This window comes from Sus scrofa, chromosome 3 (assembly GCF_054392235.1).
Source record: "Sus scrofa isolate SSC_HxYL_T2T_F1_AM1 chromosome 3, Sscrofa_HxYL_maternal_Yorkshire_Landrace_v2.0, whole genome shotgun sequence".
NCBI classification, from domain to species: Eukaryota; Metazoa; Chordata; class Mammalia; order Artiodactyla; family Suidae; genus Sus; species Sus scrofa.
The window spans coordinates 91160001-91178789 of NC_139385.1; the positions used below are offsets into that span (position 1 = coordinate 91160001).

Below are 18789 nucleotides of genomic sequence, written 5' to 3' on the forward strand. Positions count from 1 at the left end.
GTACATCAATGATCTCAGAGGTAGGAAAAATGAGATCAAAATAGCTGCAAACATTTTAAACAGAGCAAATAAATTTATTAAGCATTTCATAAAATAAAGGTAGTAAGAAATTAATTAGAGGGGTTTCTTTTCTATAGTTAATTTTTTAAATGCAGTTTAACCTCCTTTTGGGAAGGGAACTATTTCAAAGAGTTCATTTTTGGACCTACCCCTGTCAAAGAAGGTCAGAAACACTCAAGTATAAAGTCACTGCACTGCTGTGGCACAAATAGTTTCTGCGGCTAAAATCAAACAAAGACCAATTAAACTAATCATAACGTTCCAGTGAACACAAGGAAGCTCACCTGGTATTTCTGGACTTCTTTCGTGAATTTTCAAATCTACTCACTTCTTGGTATTATAATTACCTTGACCAAAATACTGTGAAATTACTGCTCTGATCTACTAATGGCTGCAAAAATCAAGTCGTTGTGGTTTCATGCCAAGGGGCCATAGCAAGGTGGCGCAATGATTTCTGACACAGAAGACAACTTCTAAAAACTCAAAAGGGAAAATTAACGGGATGTGGTTTACATTGCCAAAGACTGTTCATTAATTACCAATTTAATCACTGCTGGAGGCATGACATTACAAAAATCTGGCTGAAAGTTCTAATAGATTATGAAGACCACCTAAGAAGAGTGACCAAGAAATGTACAAAACAATTAATACTGTTTCACTGCTATCAAAGACACTCAGATTATTTGACATCAAGTGAAGCAAAGGAATTAGTAGCTTCACAGTGCCACCACTAGGAACTGTAAATACAATAGCACACAATTAGTAATGCACATGTGATTTTTTGTTCAAGGCATATATCCTTGGGAAAGCCAGAACATGATAAGGAGAACAAAAGAAACATTAAAAAATGAAATGAATAAAGATTTAAACTCTACCCTTGTGCATGCTGAGCAGTAACAGAATAGGCAATATAAAATACAGCTCTTAGTAACAGTGATATCATCCTGGGATGTTCAACACTACACTGAACAGCCATATGGAAAATGTCTATGGCCATTAGTAGTCGCATAAAAGGAGTGTTCCTGATGCTAAAACACCTAGCCCCAGCTTCATGCATTCATAGCAATCTCAAATAAATAAGACTTTTGAGGCTAGGGGTTTGTGGCCATATAATAGAAAAGATGCTTGAGTTTTTTCCCCCTAACAATGCTAGTGTTTTGTATGACTTTGAAGATATGCTAGCAAGCTAACAATATGTTTTCTAAGAAGTCTAGTAGCCATTGTTAGGAGAGCAGACTTCAACTTAAATTTAGACATAATAGATAAACTATTATTTAAATCATAATGAATAAAAACCACTGCTTTGTACAGAGGCATTTATGCCGAATGCAGAAGTACATCGGCATTCTTCTCCTATAAAATACAACTATGAAGAAAGATTAGCTATATATTTAAAGTGTCTTACTGGTCTGAAACGGATTATGTACATTAAATCTTCTGTCAATTGAGTTGGAATAAGAAATAAGGAATATATTTTCATCTTTGTGCCTTGGGTATAGACATTCCAGCTCACATAGAGAATGACAATACCTAAAAAAGACAAAATTCTTACTCTCTGTGTTACTACAGATTTTAGATTTCTTTTTATAATAACTGCTCTTTTAAAATTACAAATGCAAAGTTACTTACTTCTTCCTCATAATAGAACTAATAATATGTATAATTACGAAAAATAAAAATTTAGCTTGACCTTAATTTTATTTTTTAATTTTTTGCTTTTTAGGGTCGCACCCGTGGCATATGGAGGTTCCCCAGCTTAGGGGTCAAATCGGAGCTACAGCTGCTGGTCTACACCACAGTCATAGCAATGCCAGATCTGAGCCGCATTTGCAACCTATGCCGCAGCTCATGGCAACACTGGATCCTTAACCCACTGAGCAAGGGCAGGGATCGAACCTGCAACCTCATGGTTCTGAGTCAGATTTGTTTCCACTGAGCCACGATGGGAACTCCTTTCTTTTTCTTTTTCTTTTTAGCTTGACCTTAATTTTAAAGCTTGGTTCCTAGAGGCTAGCCATTTAAATGTAACACACCCAAAATTCATAAACATACAAGCATGATCTTATATATATTTTTATGGTGAGACATACCTAGGATGCACACACACAAATATACTTGAAAACTCTGGGAAAATTTCTTTTTTTTTTTATCTTTTGTCTTTTTGCCTTTTCTAGGGCCGCACCTGCGGCATATGAAGGTTCCCAGGCTGGGGGTCTAATCGGAGCTGTAGCTGCTGGCTGACACTAGAGCCACAGCACACGGGATCCGAGCCACGTCTGCGACCCACACCACAGCTCACGGCAATGCCAGATCCTTAACCCAATGAGCAAGGCCAGGGATTGAACCTGCCAACCTCATGGTTCCGAGTCAGGTTCATTAGCCACTGAGCCATGATGGGAACTCCTGAAAACTGGGAAAATTTCTATCAGAGATTACCAAAATTATATTTAGTTTAGTTTAGTTTTTGTTTGTTTGTTTGTTTTTACCAAATGGATAATAACTGCTTCTTGGATTATCTGGAAAAGATCTAGTGATCTTATCCAAATCTGCTACAATTTATCAGCACAAGAGACTAGTCCCACTTAAATCAATATTTTCTAATTAACATCAAAAGTACAAGGTTGATGTCCCACCCTTTCATATCAACAAAATACCTGCTAAAGGTTTAATTTGCAAAAGAACAGCCTGTATTCTTTTGGTTCTACCATATAAGCCATTTGGATTCACTACTCATGACCAGTTTAAAAAAAAAAAAAAGTCACTGTATCTTTTCTTGATTATTGATCTTTGCAGTTAACAAGCAGTGACCAAAGTGAAATTCCTTTCCCATATACACAGTTTTCTTTAGAGGATTCAAATATTCCTGCAAACCTTTAAAAAGATATCATGCACCTTCCAGGAAATGCTGCTAACTTGCAGATGATTCTGCTAAGTGAGCATGGGCTCCTATACCAATTAATTGTAATGGGTCACTATTTTTGTAGAAAAATATTAGGGAAAAAACCTCAAGTCAGTACTATAATAACACTGCAATTCTTTGCTAATCTTTCTTGTAGATAACATTTCAGGTATCTAACAATTATCTATCTGCAAACCATAGTCTTATGCTACATAATTTACGGTTGAAAAAACTAAAAACAAATATTTATAAACTCAATGGTTAAGTGATTAATTAGAATAATTAGATTGAAGAAAGATCCCAATTCTCTTTTCAGACTTTCTATTTATAAAATAGATTTTACTCTCTCTTAAAAACATAAAGGTAATAATTAAATCTCTATAGCATCCTTCTTCTGATAGGTTGAAAGTGCTTCATAAATATCCTAACAATAATTGCAAGGACTGTGGGTAGCAGGATTGTCATTCCTTATTTTTATTCCTTATTTTTAGACTGTACTCATCCTAAACTTTAGTACCTCAAATGCAAATATCTCTTCTAGCTAACTATATAGCTATCTATATAATAATGAGCATTATCAAATGTCATGGTGGACTTACCAAGTGTATTTTTAAAAAAGCAATTACATTTTAATGCAAAGTAATAAGAAAACAAGTCTGAAACAGACTAGCCTCTTAAATTCTATTTATGTATTTCTTGAGAAAAAAGTGGGGGAATTGAGAAATAAAGAAAAATAATAAAAAAGAAATATTTTCTTGAAAAAAGCTATTACATTTTTCCCAGAGTTTGAATTTAAATATATTATATAATCAAGGAAGCTTCTTTGGATTATGTGATGGCTAGACTGTTGAACCTGTCACACCCTTGAGTTGTACTTTGAAAAAAAATTATTTTGGAGTTTCCATTTTGGCACAAGATTAACAAATCTGACTAGTATCCATGAGGATGCAGGTTATATCCCTGGCCTCACTCTGCCATTGCCATGAGCTGTGGTGTAAGTTGCAGACACGGCTTAGACCTGGGCCAGGAGCTGTAGCTCTGATTTGACCCCCTAGCCTGGGGATGTCCATATGCCACAGGTGTGGTCTCTAAAAAGAAAAAAAAATTATTTTAAGCACATGTGGAAAATAATTGAACAAAACAACTATCACACCTAAAATCTGTACTAGTAAAATATAACATATGAAAATTTTCATAGGACAAAAGGAATAGAAAGCAGAGAAATACAAATCACAGAGATTCAGAACAATGAAATCTATCTCCCATAGATAAACAATTAGGAAATACCTGAAGCAGGTTAAACAATGTTTAAAGGCACAGAGATACAACTTAATACTGTAAACTACTTTCCCTAAAAAAAAGATCTACATGCGTTATGTACTTGTAGCAAGTTCTCATTAAAACATTCAACAGTGGTTGTGACAAAAATTATAAGGTTTACAGTAACTATGTCCATGAGTTCCCTTTTAAGAGAAATTACAGCTCAAATATTTCCTGAGGATAGATAACTTAAGTAGCATCTGTACACAAGGATCCCCAAGACAATATTTCTGAGAGTTGTCTTCAGTGTCTTAGAAACTGTTTCCTAACCTTCCAGCCTAAAGGTATACTAATTTATATATGAGGGAATGTTCGGTTAGAGTGGTGTGATTCAAGGCAGAATTGGGAGCTGAACTCTAATGAGAGGTCTCAGAATATGGGAAGAGTGGGTGTATGCAAGGATTTGGTGTGTACATACCATAATAACAAAGAAAGGAATTATAATTCAGGATTCAAAAGTAGAAAGAAAAGGACGATACAGAGAACCCTGAGTCCCAAATTGGCAAGATGATAGTTATCATCTCTATAACTGATTTGAAGAAAGGCACTATTTTAACTTCTCTGACCAATGATAATCAATTCTACTTTAAAGACCTTTAGAGAGGTGACATCCTTCCCCTTCCATTTACCAAGAAACTCCTTACAGCAACTCAAAATTTTCATGTTTAAACTCATGTTTTTATTTGTTGCAGAAGATACAAAAAATAGACTGTCACAATTCCCTCCCTGTATTTATTCTTTGAACAAACATTTACTTAATATTCATACTTGATGCTGAGGATAAAGGTTCTAGTACTCTGAATAGCTCATAATTTTGTGGGAGAGAAATATAAATTAGATAATTACATGGGTTAAATGTGGCTGTAGTGATATGTACATCATATTAGAAAAAGACACAGGAGAATTAACTCTACTGCTAGGAGCCATGGCAGAGGTGCTCACAAAAGAAGTGATTTTCCTAACACGGGAAGAAAGGCATTTTGGTGGAGAACAGCAAATGCTTGATACAGAAATGAAAGACTATGCCATGTTCTCTCTGCAAGCGACTCAGCAGAGCTAGACTATAGAGTAAAAAATGGAAGAGAGGTGAGAAATGAGACTAGAAAGGAAGGGGACAGGATTTGCAAGGACTTTACATGGAGCTATGTTGAGTAGTTTGGAAGCTTATTCTCTCGGGTAAGTGGGAATTACTAGAAAGAATTTGAGCCTTCATATACAAAATTAGTACTTAAATTATTGCCCAGCTTTCTCTTTATACTTCATAAGCCTGTCTGTTCTTAAAAGTAGATCTTTGCTTTCTTTCAATGCTTTAGCACTTCTCTGAATCCTCTCTCAACACAAAACTAAGATGCAAATTAGCTATCTCAAAAGGAGGTTACCTGTACTGAGTACACAGACATCATCCCATGCTTCTATTTAAGTACTCTAACATCAATTATTAAAATAACTCTACTCAATCTTTCTGGCATTCATCAGAAGGTCCTAGGTTATGTGTATAGGAAAAAAGTTTAGAAGGATAAAAGATGGAAATAGCTAAAGAGTCCTAAATCAGTGGTCTCTTAAAAGTAACTAAGCCCTTCAGTAAACTCTTAAAAATTTAAGGTCAGAGTTTCATTTATTCAAGATTTGGGTCACTCCTGGGTAGCAACTCTTTTTTTTTTTTTTTTTTTTTAACTCATGGGAACTCTCAGTTAAACTAAGAACACAAAAGCACTGAGTAGCTGCAGGTATACATATCTCTCCCTGCCAGCAATTAGATTCTTAGTACCAAAGCATACACTATAAAGGGCAAGATAATTTAAAATGAATTTAAAAATTAAGGCACAAATTAAAGGGCATGAGGAAGTAAAAATAGTAACAATCAGTTTGCTAAATTGGATACCAATTTTTTTTCTTTAAATTAGACTTCATCTTTATTTACCAGAAGTCTTTTGATCTCTCCAAAGTGAAAGGGATGCTGACACTGAAGTGGGGATGGCATTAGTCATGGCTTCCTTACCCACACCACCATGGAACCTATTAATTTGAATGTCACACAGGAGAAAAAAAAATTTTTTTTTTTTGCCTCCATATCACAAATGGAAAAACAGATTTAGAGAGATTAAGTAATTTCCTCTTTTACTACCACTTAACTCACATTCCGTTGCTCCAGAGACAAAATTGGGTATTTTCCCTTTTAGTTCTGTCAGCCAAGTTGGCCATACTACTTATCCAAAATATGGACAGTACTGCTAAATAATTCCAATCTGTATGTATAAGACCTAGCAGAAATGATAAAGAAAATGATCAAATTAAGAAAACTACCATGTCCTCAAAAAAGATAGCTACCTGATTATCAAGTAGCATACTAAACTAAAAATCTGAAAAGCAATGGCAAGATCTAACTTCTTTTGTGAAACTGGACTTCTCTGACATTTTATATTTTCTTTTTTAAATCATTTTAATATTAGCTCTAAGCCCCATACAGTAACAAGTGTCAAAACTAGAGCAGGATATACTATTTAGTAATGTGTTCTTCACAACATGTCTATCTAGGGCTTGATTTATCTGAAAAACGAGCAATAGTAGAATACTTAAGTTTTAAAATTGAGTTTAAATTATAACTGGGAAGAAGCTGCAACAATAATCTTCCATGCGACATGCTCTTCATACAACGTGACTTTGACACTCCTCCCATTGAGTGGCGGGGTCTATGTCTGCTACTTAAACCTGGAGCTTTGTGTCTGATTAGGCCAGCAGTATGGCAAAAGTGATGCCATGTTACTTTTAAAGGTAGACCATAAGAATGCATAAGACTCCACCTTAGGAGTTCCCACTGTGGCTCAGTGATAACAAACCTGACTAGAGTCCACGAGATTGTAGGTTTGATCCTTGGCCCTGGCTCAGTGGGTTAAAGAATCCTGCATTGCCAAGAGCTATGGTGTAGGTCACAGACTCAGCTGGGATGCCACATTGCTGTGGCTGAAGCATAAGCGGGCAGCTATAGCTCCAATTCAACCATTAGCCTGGGAACCTCCATATGCCACAGGTGTGGCCCTAAAAAGAAATAAAGAGAGAGTTCAGCTGATACTCTTGGGACACTTGCTGTTAGGCCCAGCCACCATGCTGACAGAAGTCCAAACTGGCCCAGGTGGAGAGAGCCACATGGTAAAGCCACATGGAGGTGTCCCAACTGACAGTCTAGCAGAAGTTCTAGCCAAAAACCAGCCCCAGAAATCGTGGAACAGAAACAAACCATTTTCCCAGGTGTCTTATCCTAATGCCTAACCTATAGAATCAATGAGCATAATAAAATAGTTGTTTTATGCCAATAAGGTTTTCAGTGTTTTATAATGCACAAAAGATAACCTGAAAGAGGAAGGGTAGAGAAAATATATTTGGGACTGTTTGAAACATAGTTTCATAAGCAGGGACTATTTGAAACATAGTTCCATAAGCAATAGGATACAACTTTGGGTAATAAATGCAATAAAGTAACCAGCCTGGCATGTAGCTAGCTAGCTATGTAGCAGGGAGCTGCTCTTCCTGAGAAAAAAGAATTATAACAACCAATGAATGAACATAAGAAAACTAATTCGAGCCACAGTTAGCAAAGGAACAATGAGATATTTTGTGAGATATCATCATTACTGTTCATCAATCTCAAAAAGTAGCCATCAAGAATTTCATGTCTTCTCAATGTGAACAGAATTGCCAGTATTGAATTGGCCACTTAGTTCACAGCTAGGCACAAATGAGTATCATCAACTTTAAAAAGTGAGGAATTCTTTCTACATCCCTCTTCTTAAAACACACACACATACACACACCCCTTAGAGATACTGAAACACGACACTAATTTCAATGAAACAGCTTTATCTTTTTTAGATAACAAAAATTTCTCTAGTATAAAATATTTATCTAAAAATGTCATATTTTTAATGTAGAAAGAACAAAGGGAAAAAACCCTATAAGCCATTTGTTATACTATCTCTTAGGGATAAATATTATTAATATTTTTATGATTTTCTTTCCTATCCTTTTCAATGCATATATAAAAATACCATCCCTTATTATTTCATTTTTTGTTTATTTGTTTTTGTTTTTGTTTTGCCATTTCTTGGGCTGCTCTCGAGGCACACGGAAATTCCCAGGCTAGGGGTCTAATCGAGCTGTAGCCACCGGCCTACGCCAGAGCTACAGCAATGCAGGATCCGAGCCACATCTGCGACCTACACCACAGCTCACGGCAATGCCGGATCCTTAACCCACTGAGCAAGGCCAGGGATCAAACCTGCCACCTCATGGTTCCTAGACAGATTCATTAACCACTGCGCCACAACGGGAACTCCCATCCCTTATTATTTCAAAATGGAGTTTGTATGCCATGTGCTATTTTAAATCTTTCTTTTTGTACAAAATGACATTGTGAACATTTTCCTATGTCCTTTTAGTATTCTTCAAAATACTATTGAATAATTTTTAATGGCTACTTAAGAAGTATATACATTTTTATAACTTTTTAAATCATTCCCCTATTCTAAGCAATTGCCATTTTGTAGCTTTTGCTATACTGTAAACCTGCACATTGATCTTTGTTAGAGTTATTGGGTAAAATGGAATGAGCATTTCCTGATGAAGTCTATCTACTTGCTTTCCAGAAAGGTGTGGCAAGTTGCATGCTACCAGCAGTATAAAAGAATATCCAACTCAATTAAACATCGCAACCATCATGTTCCCTAAAATCTAAGTTATATATTTTACAGATATTATGTCATAGACATAGGATAAAAGATGTTTTAGTGATTTAGCTAAAAGTCTAAGTTTTTTTTTAAAGTTTAAGTTTTTTATTTGGGAAATTAAAAATACAAATAAAATTATGAGTGCTTTAAATACAAGAGATGACCAATAAACTATTTGTTGAAAGTTTAAAGTAATAAATGAATAATGTGAATGAAAGAATAAACAGCTTTAAAAGTTGGTATATTTGAATTCTAAGCCTAGTTTGAAAAACTAGCCTACTTGAAAAATATAGAGTTGTAATTTTTTTATAAAAATCTGAAAAAATTATGAAACAAAGTTTATCACAAATAAAATACAACAAAATCAATAAAATAATATTAAAGAGAATATTCTTTCTGTGGCTCTTAAATGGATCGTTCTCACTCAACAGTAGGATTTAGTTCAAATCCTCTCTACTATATCATGTAGTTTTCACACTGTGTAGTTAACTCATTTAATCATTATTACTGTCTCTTCCCACCAACATGTAAATTCCATAAGGGAAAAAGCTTAGTCTTTTCTGTTGCTATAAATATACTCAGTTCTGACACTCAATAAATGGCAAATGACCATATCAACAAATTGATGATATACACATGGCTAGGCACAGAAAAAGCTGATATAAAGGCTACAAAATTTCTTCCCAAGAATGGCCATCTAAATTATGTTTTTCAAACATTTTTATCATGATCTGTAATTAAAGATACATCTTATATTAAACTTCAGTAAGCACACATGTCCACATAACTAAAACAAGTCTCATACAAAAATACTATATGTGATAAATTCTGATATTTTCTATTTTATTTACTATTCTCTTCCTTTTCATTGAAAATAAAATTGTTGTAGCCTACTAAACCAATTTTATATCACATTATTGTGTAAAGGTTTGAAGTCTGGTACAGCACAGGATATATAGCCAATATTTTATAATAACTTTAAATGGAGTATAATCTATAGATACATTGAATTACTATGGTGTACACCTAAAACTAACATAATATTGTAAATCAACTATATTTCACCCAAAGAAAAAAATAATTAATCAGAAAAAGACTTGAAGTCTGAAAAACAATGGTCAAGGTCAGAAATTATTAAGCTGGAATCAGAAGGCATTTTAAAAAGTATGCATGGAAAAGAAGAAATGAAACTGCCTTTGTCTGGAGATGATATACTTGTGTACATAGGAAATCCAAAACAACTGAATAAAAACAAACAAACATCCTCTCCTGAAATAATAAACAATTAGAGCAAGGTTGTAAGATACAAGGTTTAAGTCAGCTGTTTTCTTACATGTCAGCAGTGAACAAGTGGAATTTGAAATTTAAAATATAATCCTGTTTACATTTGTACCCCCAAAATGAATGTCTTTGATACAGGACAAAACAGCAATGAACCAAAGATGGTCTTTTCAATAAATGGTGTGGAACAGCTGGACATGCACATGTGAAAAAATAAATCTAGACAGATCTTACACCTTTCTCAAAAATTAACTCAAAATGGATCACAGACCTAAATGTAAAACACAATACTGTAAAACTCCTAGAAGATAACATAGAAGAAAACCTAATTGACCTTGGGTATAGTGACTTTTTAAATACAACACCAAAGACCCATGAAAGAAATAAGGGATAAGCTGGATTTCATTAAAATTTAAAACTTCTGCTCTGTGAAAGACAATATGGAGAGAATGAGAAGACAAGCTGCAGGCAGGGAGTAAATATTTGCAAATATACATGTGATAAAATCCTGACATCCAAAATAAACAAAGAATTCTTGAAACTTAACAATTAACAACATGATTAAAAAAAAAAGGGCCAATGGTCTTAGCAGACACCCCTCCAATGAAGTTTTACAGAGGCCAAATAAGCATATGAAAAGATGTTCCACATATTTTGTGGGGAAATGCAAATTAAAACAATGAGATACCACTGCACACCTATTAGAATGGCCAAAATCTAGAACACTGACAATACCCAATGCTGGTAAGAATATAAAACACAGGCATTCACTCCTGGTGGGAATCAAAAATAATACAGCTACTCTGGAAAACAGATCGGTGATTCCTTCCTTCCTTCCTTCCTTCCTTTTCTTTTTCCTTCCTTCCTTTCTCTTTCCTTCCTTCCTTCCTTTTTCATTCTTCCTTTCTTTCTCATTCCTTCCTTCCTTATGGCTACACCTGTGGAAGTTCTCAGGCTAGATGTCAAATTGGAACCACAACTGCCTGCCTATGCCACAGACACTGCAATGCCAGATCTAAGCATCTATGACCTATGCCACAGCTCATGGCAACACTGGATCCTTAAACCACTGAGTGAGGCCAGGAATTGGACCCACATCCTCATACTAGTTGGGTTTGTGTCCACTGAGCCACAATGGGAACTCCAGTTTGGTGATTTCTTACACAAGTTAGCATACTTTTACCATGAGATCCAGCAAATGTACTACTTGGGATCTACCCAAAGGAGTTGAAACTTAAGTCCACATAAAAAACTGCATGTAGGAGTTCCCATCGTGGCTCAGTGGTTAAAGAATCCGACTAGGAACCATGAGGTTGCGGGTTCGATCCCTGCCCTTGCTCAGTGGGTTAAGGATCCGGCGTTGCTGTGAGCTATGGTGTAGGTTGCAGACTCAGCTCAGATCCCACATTGCTGTGGCTCTGGCATAGGCTGGTGGCTACAGTTCCGATTTGACTCCTAGCCTGGGAACCTCCATATGCTGCAGAAGCGGCCCAAGCAATGGCAAAAAGACAAAAAAAAAAAAAAAAAAAAAAACCAAAAAACTGAATGTAGATGATTAGAGCAGCTTTATGCTTAATTGCCAAAACTTGGAGGCAATCATGATATCTTTCAGTAAGCGAATGGATAAATGAACCGAGGTACATCAAAACAATGAAATATTATTCAACACTAAAAACAAATGAGGAATCCCTCATCGTGGCACAGTGGAAACGTATCCGACTAGGAACCACGAGGTTGCAGGTTCGATCCCTGGCCTTGCTCAGCAGGTTAAGGATCTGGTGTTGCTGTGAGCTGTGGTGTAGGTCACAGACACAGCTTGGATCTGGTTTTGCTGTGGCTCTGGCATAGGCGGGCAGCAAGAGCTCCGATTAGACCCCAAGCCTGGGAACCTCCATATGCCATGGGTGTGGCCCTAATAGAAAAAAAAAAAAAAGAAAGAAAGAAATGAGCTATCAAATCATGAAAAAAATATGGAGGAATCTTAAACGTATATTTCTAAGTGAAAGTTAATTAGAAAAGGCAACATACTATGGTTCCAACTATATGACATTCTGAATAAGGCAAAATTATGGAGACAACAAAATTATTAGGTTTCCAGAGGTTGGGAATGGGGGAAGATATGAATAGGTGGAATACAAAGGATTCTTAGGGCAGCAAAAATACTCTGTATGATATTATAAAAATGGAGTCAAATCATTATTCATCTGCCTGAACTCATAGAATGTACAACACCAAGAGTGAACCATAATGTAAACTATGGACTTTGGGTAATAATGATGTGTCAATGTAGGTTCACCAGTTTTAACAAATGTATCTGGCAGGAATGTTGTTAAGGAGGGAGGCTATGCATATGTAGGTGCAGAGGATACATGAGAAACCTCTGTACCTTCTCCTCAATTTTGCAGTGAACCTAAAACTGCTCTAAAAAAGTAAGATCTTAATAATAAAAAAGAACATGCAGTTTTATGTATATGTAAAATTGAGAGTAGGACAGGGTTGTCATTATTTTCAGCTTCATGAAGAGGTTCATGTCCCCCTAAATCCAAGGACTTCTACTACTATATGTTCATTATTATCTGTGGGCACTACAGAAAGTATGTATAAAAATATGGCTTAACACAGGGATGGCAGTACATGATAGGAGAGTATTAACTCTGGAGTCTGATAAGTTTCAGGTTCAAATCCTGGATTCATCATTTACTGACTCTAACCTTTGTACAAATTACTTTACTCATCAGCCTCAATTTTCTTATCTAAAGAGGAGTCTGAATATCTGTGTCATGAGGTTAAGTAAAATAAAAATTACATAAAACATTCACTACAGTGCCTGGAATATATGATAGGTATTTCAATAAACAGTAGGCATCATTATAATTTTAATGTTTCCAATGAAATTAACTTCCATGGATAAAGTATAATTTTAAACAAAGTATAACTAAATTACAAAATGTAAATTAATAAAGACTAGATTATTCATGTATACATGGAGATTATATTCAGGATTTTACTTTACCTCACAGCTAAGACTGTACATAAGTACAAAATGCTCCTCCAAGTATGGATTTATCAGTTCAATAAATGTACCAAGTACCTACAGTACACAAAGTCTGTGGAAAAATAATTTATCAAAAATATAAATGAGTTACTCTCCTCACCCCCATGATTAAAATAAAGAATGTATTTTTTTTTTTTTAATCAATGTTCCTCACATCACTTAGCTGCCTGTTGCAGAGTGTGGCTGCGTTGGTATTCTGCTTATTCCCTGCCTTTAAAGCTGCATCTCTTCTTGCTTGCTCAAGCAGAACTCTTGCTCTTTCTTTGAGTTCTTCTTGTCTGGATAACATTCGATGCTTAAAAGCAAAGATACAGAATTAGAAACGAAAAAAAAAAAAAAAAAAAGCATGTAATCCAATTTTGTAAACTGATCAATGGTTATACAATCTGTCAAAATAATAGAGGTAAGGAATGAAATTGTAGTTTAATAAGATTACATAAAGAAAATATTAATGTTGGCTAGAAACTGTGGAATGAATACATAAATCTTGACTAAAAGGAAATTTATCTTTACCGGCTAAAACTGTGTTAAATTTAATTATACTTTTATTGGAATATACTCTCATAAAGTATAAGGTCCATATACATGTTATATATATTCTTCAAATTTGCTAATCACAGTGTAATCTGGCAAAGACATTTTTTAAAGTTCTCGGTTTTATTTTTATAGACATATAAAATTGATAACAAGGAGTCTTCCAAATTCGTATTTTGAAAGATTTTAAATATCTGTGGCAACAAATCTTTAAATTCTTGACAATTTCACATTTATAGAAAATTCAAAGCTATCATATTTTATTTAAAGAATAGTAATACTGGTTTTCTCTATGGCTTACTTTTCTTACAAAAATTAACTATATCAGAATTGGAATTGTATTTTCCTGGATTAATTTGTAACCTTACAATATATTTTTGGAGAACAAGAGGTAGACAGACCATCAATGGAAATTAGCTCTTAAATGGTGACATTAATCCAAAGCACAAATATTAATAGTGTTTATAATTCAAATTTGTTTTCTCTACTAAAGCAGCCACCTTCTGGCTTTAGATGGCTATGACTATTACTTTGATACTTAAATTCTTTCATTTCCTTTTCATTGCATAGTTTTGCTTTAATTATTAGTATCACTCATGATCAAGGGAAAGGTAATAAACAGTGACCTATTACTTTATCTGGTATAATGAGAAACTTAAAAAATTTAGTACATCATTTTTGGGTCTCTTCGCAATCCTTACATTTTAACATAATTTTTTAACCTTTTCTGTAATTTTAAGCAAATATTTTTCTTAAAGTGTAAAATTTAATGATTTTTTTTAGTAGTCATAAGTTTGTGAACCATCAACACTAATTTCAGAATATTCTAATCATCCCAGGTTTTAAGAGTATTTAACAAAAATTCTTAACAATAGATACAACTGGAATGTTTAATAATGAGAGATTTTTAGTTCATATTGATCGGACATAATAGAAGAGAGTTCAATATTGCATCTGAACTGATTACAAGTCAACATACTCTCAAGAAACAGACAAAATTTGGAGTTCCCGTCATGGTGCAGTGGAAACGAATCCGATTAGGAACCATGAGGTCGCGGGTTCGATCCCTGGCCTCACTCAGTGGGTTAAGGATCTGGTGTTGCTGTGGCTCAGATCTGGCATTGCAGTGGCTGTGGCATAGGCTAGTGGCTACAGCTCCGATTAGACCTCTAGCCTGGGAACTTCCATATGCTGTGGGTTCGGCCCTAAAAAGACAAAAAGACAAAAAAATTTAAAAAATTAAAAAAAAAAAGAAACAGACAAAATTAATTAAATGAACACTGAATCTGTTAAACCTTCCATTAATAATAAGCAATGTGTCATTGAACTGGCCATTTAAAACTATTACATGATACCTAAGAACTCTTAAGTCAGGTATCCTAGTTCTATCACTTAATTGTGAGCAAGTTACTCAATCTTTTTAAGACTCAGTTTTCTCGTTTAAAATATAGGGATAAAAACAGACCAACTCTCATAAGGATACTGTAAAGATTAAGCAAAAGAGAATAATGTAGTGAGTACCAGATAAATGTTAAATATTAATATAAAAACCTCTCAATTTCTCAATTTCCTTATTTTTTAAATGAAGGGAGATCATCCTTAGAGTCTCTTTAGCTCTTAAAATTTGCTATTACTTAGCAAGTAGATCATCTTAAAGATACTACTAGGTCTAAATTCTGTGATTCTACAGTCTTTTAGGGATTTCAATCAGCTACATAAATAGTGAAAATCCACTTTGGTCTTCAGAGCACATAAACACAAAAAATCTTTTTGATTAAAATGCAATTCATATTCATTATAGAAATTTTAGAAAATAACATAAAAGTAAAAAGAAGAAAAAAAAATGATTTCACACTCCCTAATTTCAAACTATACTACAAAGCTATAATATACCTGCCAGTATGATCCTGGCATAAGGACAGACACATAGATAAATGGAACAGAACAGAGAACCCAGAAACAAACCCAAACATATAAGAGCAATTAATTTATGATAAAGGAGTACAAAAATATACAATGAGGAAAGGATAGTCTCTTCAATAAATGGTATTGGGAAAATTAAACAGCCACATGCAATGAAATATTATCTACCCACAAAAAAATTATATCTTGTTGATGCTTGGCCTAGGAACTTCCATATGCCATGAACATGGCCAAAAAAAAAAAAAAAAAAAAAAAAAAAAAAAAAAAAATCCCCAAATTCAGTACTCTGTGATAGCCTATACAGGGAAAGAATCTGAAAAAGAATGGATATATATGTACATGTATGGCTGATTCACTTTGCTGTACATTGAAGCTAACATAACTCTACTCCAATAAAATTTATTAAAAATAAACTAAAAAAATTAAACCTTGCCATCTGTGACAACACAGCCATCTGTGACAACATAGATGGATCTTATGTGTATTAGGCTAAAAGAAATCAGTCAGAGAAAGATAAATACCATATGATCTCACTTACATGTGGAATCTAAGAAAAATCCCCTAAGGATCTCTGAAACCAAGCTCACAGATACAGAGAAAAGACTGGTGTTTGCTGGAGGCCAGGGTGGGCTAAACGGGTAAAGGGGGTCAAGTTAAGTATGTCATGTACAGCGTGGTAAATATAGTTAATAATGTATTGCATATTTAAAAGTTGTTAAGAGAGTAGATTTTCAAAGTTCTTATCACAGGAAAAAATCTTTTGTAACTATGTATGGTAATGGATATTAACTTGGCTTATTGTGGTGATCACTTTGCAATTGATACAAATACCAAATCATTATGTTGTACACCTAAAATTAATACAATATGTGAATTACACCTCAATTAAAGAAATATTTAAAAAATCTGCAATCTTGGCACCCAGAGATAATCACTGTAAAATCATGTTTCTTTCCACTTAATATTCTATTATGAGCTTTTTCTTATATCCTTAAATATTATTTTGAAAATGTCTTAAAATTGTCTACTTAGCATTCTACTAATATTAACACTTTAACTTGTCTTTACTATTGGATATTTAAGTTGTTTACAATTTTTTTACTATCATAAACAATGCTTTTGTGAACATCTTTATATGTAAATTCTTGTATACAGTTCTGATTATCTCCTTACATTTTTAAGGGATTTGGTATAATTGTCAACTGTTTTACATCTGGGCTAAAATTATTTTTAGTGCTGTTCGAGCAAGTATTATGAGCATAAAGTTCAGGAGCATAGACTTTGAAGTCAGTCCAGGTTGGTTTCAAATTCAAACTTTTAACACCTGATATGTGATCTTAACGCAACTCTGTAAATCTGGGTTCTGAGGTAAACTTCAGAATCTGGTAAATCTGAGGTAGGCTTCAACCACTTAAACTTGGGTTGTAGAGTTTGAGACATGTAAGATTTATAATGGTCATCACATATATTAGCCACTCAAATGGCCAACATTATGACTTTTCTAATCTATAGAGCCATACTGAATTATCAAATTTCCTCTAATCAAATGCCATTAATCATTAGACTCACTATTGTTTTGAGTTTCTAAGAGAACATTGCCAACTATACTCTAACATACTAAGTAACATCTTGATTTCAGAGAAGTTAAAATGTAAAAAGATGTGTATCTTTGAATCAATGAAATATACAATAGAAAAACAGATTTTTAATTGTCAAAAATTTAGCTACTATAAACAATTTTTAAAAATCTTTCAAGTATTAGCATCTACATTATAATTTTCAGTATCAGGCAACGGATACTTTACATTTACCCTGAGCAAAATTCTAACCAGTAAACCAACAGTCAACAAACATATACAGAGTTGTTAATAGGTGCTGCTTCTATCATCCTGTGTATTTACTGTACATCACTTAAATCATCTGAATAGCATCACACCATGACAAAGTTTTAGAGCTAAAAGGACTCTCTGAAATTATTTCATTTAACACGTGTGGAAAATAAGATTTAAAGAATTTAAATGGCTAGTTAACAAGTCACACTGGCACAGAGAATCCAGGTTCACTGAGTCCTAGTTCAGAGCATTTAAAAATTTTAAACCCTCAGGCAGTTCCTGTCATGGCTCAGTGGTAACAAATCTGACTAGTATTCATGAGGATGCAGGTTCCATCCATGGCCTTGCTCAGTGGGTTAAGGATCTGGAGTTGCTGTGAGCTGTGGAGTAGGTTGTACCTTGGCTCAGATCCCACGTTGCTGGGGCTGTGGTGTAGGTCGGCAGCTGTAGCTCCAATTCTACCCCTAGGCTGGGAACTTCCATATGTCATGGGTGTGGCCCTAAAAAGACAGAAAAAAAGAATTTAAACTCTCACCAATTTCTAGAGTTAACTAGCATTTACCCTAAAAATCTGGTTTATAAGAAAAATCTGTATTGATATTCAAACTTAGGCTCACCAAATTCTGCAATTGTCAATCACAATAGTGAGTCTAATGATTAATGGCATTTGATTAGAGGAAATTTGATAATTCAGTATGGCTCTATAGATTAGAAAAGTCATAATATTGGCCATTTGAGTGGCTAATATATGGTTATTGATTATCTTCTATGTATGGACACTGTGATACCCTGAATGTTGAGGTGTTTAGAACACTTGATTTGAAATTTTTTTTGATTAGGAGAACAGGGGGGTTCTTTGTCAGCTACACATTTCTTTGATTCTAAGATGCATAATTTTATATCTCTCAAAACTTGAAACTGATGACATTTTATAATCTCTGTCACACAGGTGATAGTCAAGATACAGCTGTCAATACCTACATATGCATGTGCTTGATGATTCTGGTAGCATGACTGCAATCCCTTGATGTTTCAGCTAACAATCCCTTGAGTACTATTTGAAAATGGTGCACAACTCCAGGCTATTGTCTGAAAATCTTTTGTTGGGACCTACCAGTAAGGTTAAGAAAGTGCTATTATCAGTGAGTATTACTGAGAATAAAA

General features: G+C 34.3%; 1 protein-coding gene across 18 annotated transcripts in view; it reads right to left on the reverse strand.

Annotated features, from left to right (window-relative positions):
• Positions 1 to 18789, reverse strand: part of EHBP1 (EH domain binding protein 1) — a 350789-nt gene that overhangs the window by 77607 nt on the left and 254393 nt on the right. For 16 of the 18 annotated variants that reach the window (XR_014841824.1, XM_085019092.1, XM_085019090.1 and 13 more), the window contains one exon: positions 13491 to 13631. Coding sequence is in view for 15 of the 18 variants with exons in the window: in XM_085019092.1 (XP_084875218.1) it covers positions 13491 to 13631 (141 nt within the window). In the remaining 3 variants the exon portion in view is untranslated. Of the gene's footprint in view, positions 1 to 6164; positions 8502 to 12094; positions 13632 to 18789 lie in introns of those variants that run through there. The other 2 variants (XR_014841826.1, XR_014841825.1) reach the window with 1 other exon arrangement.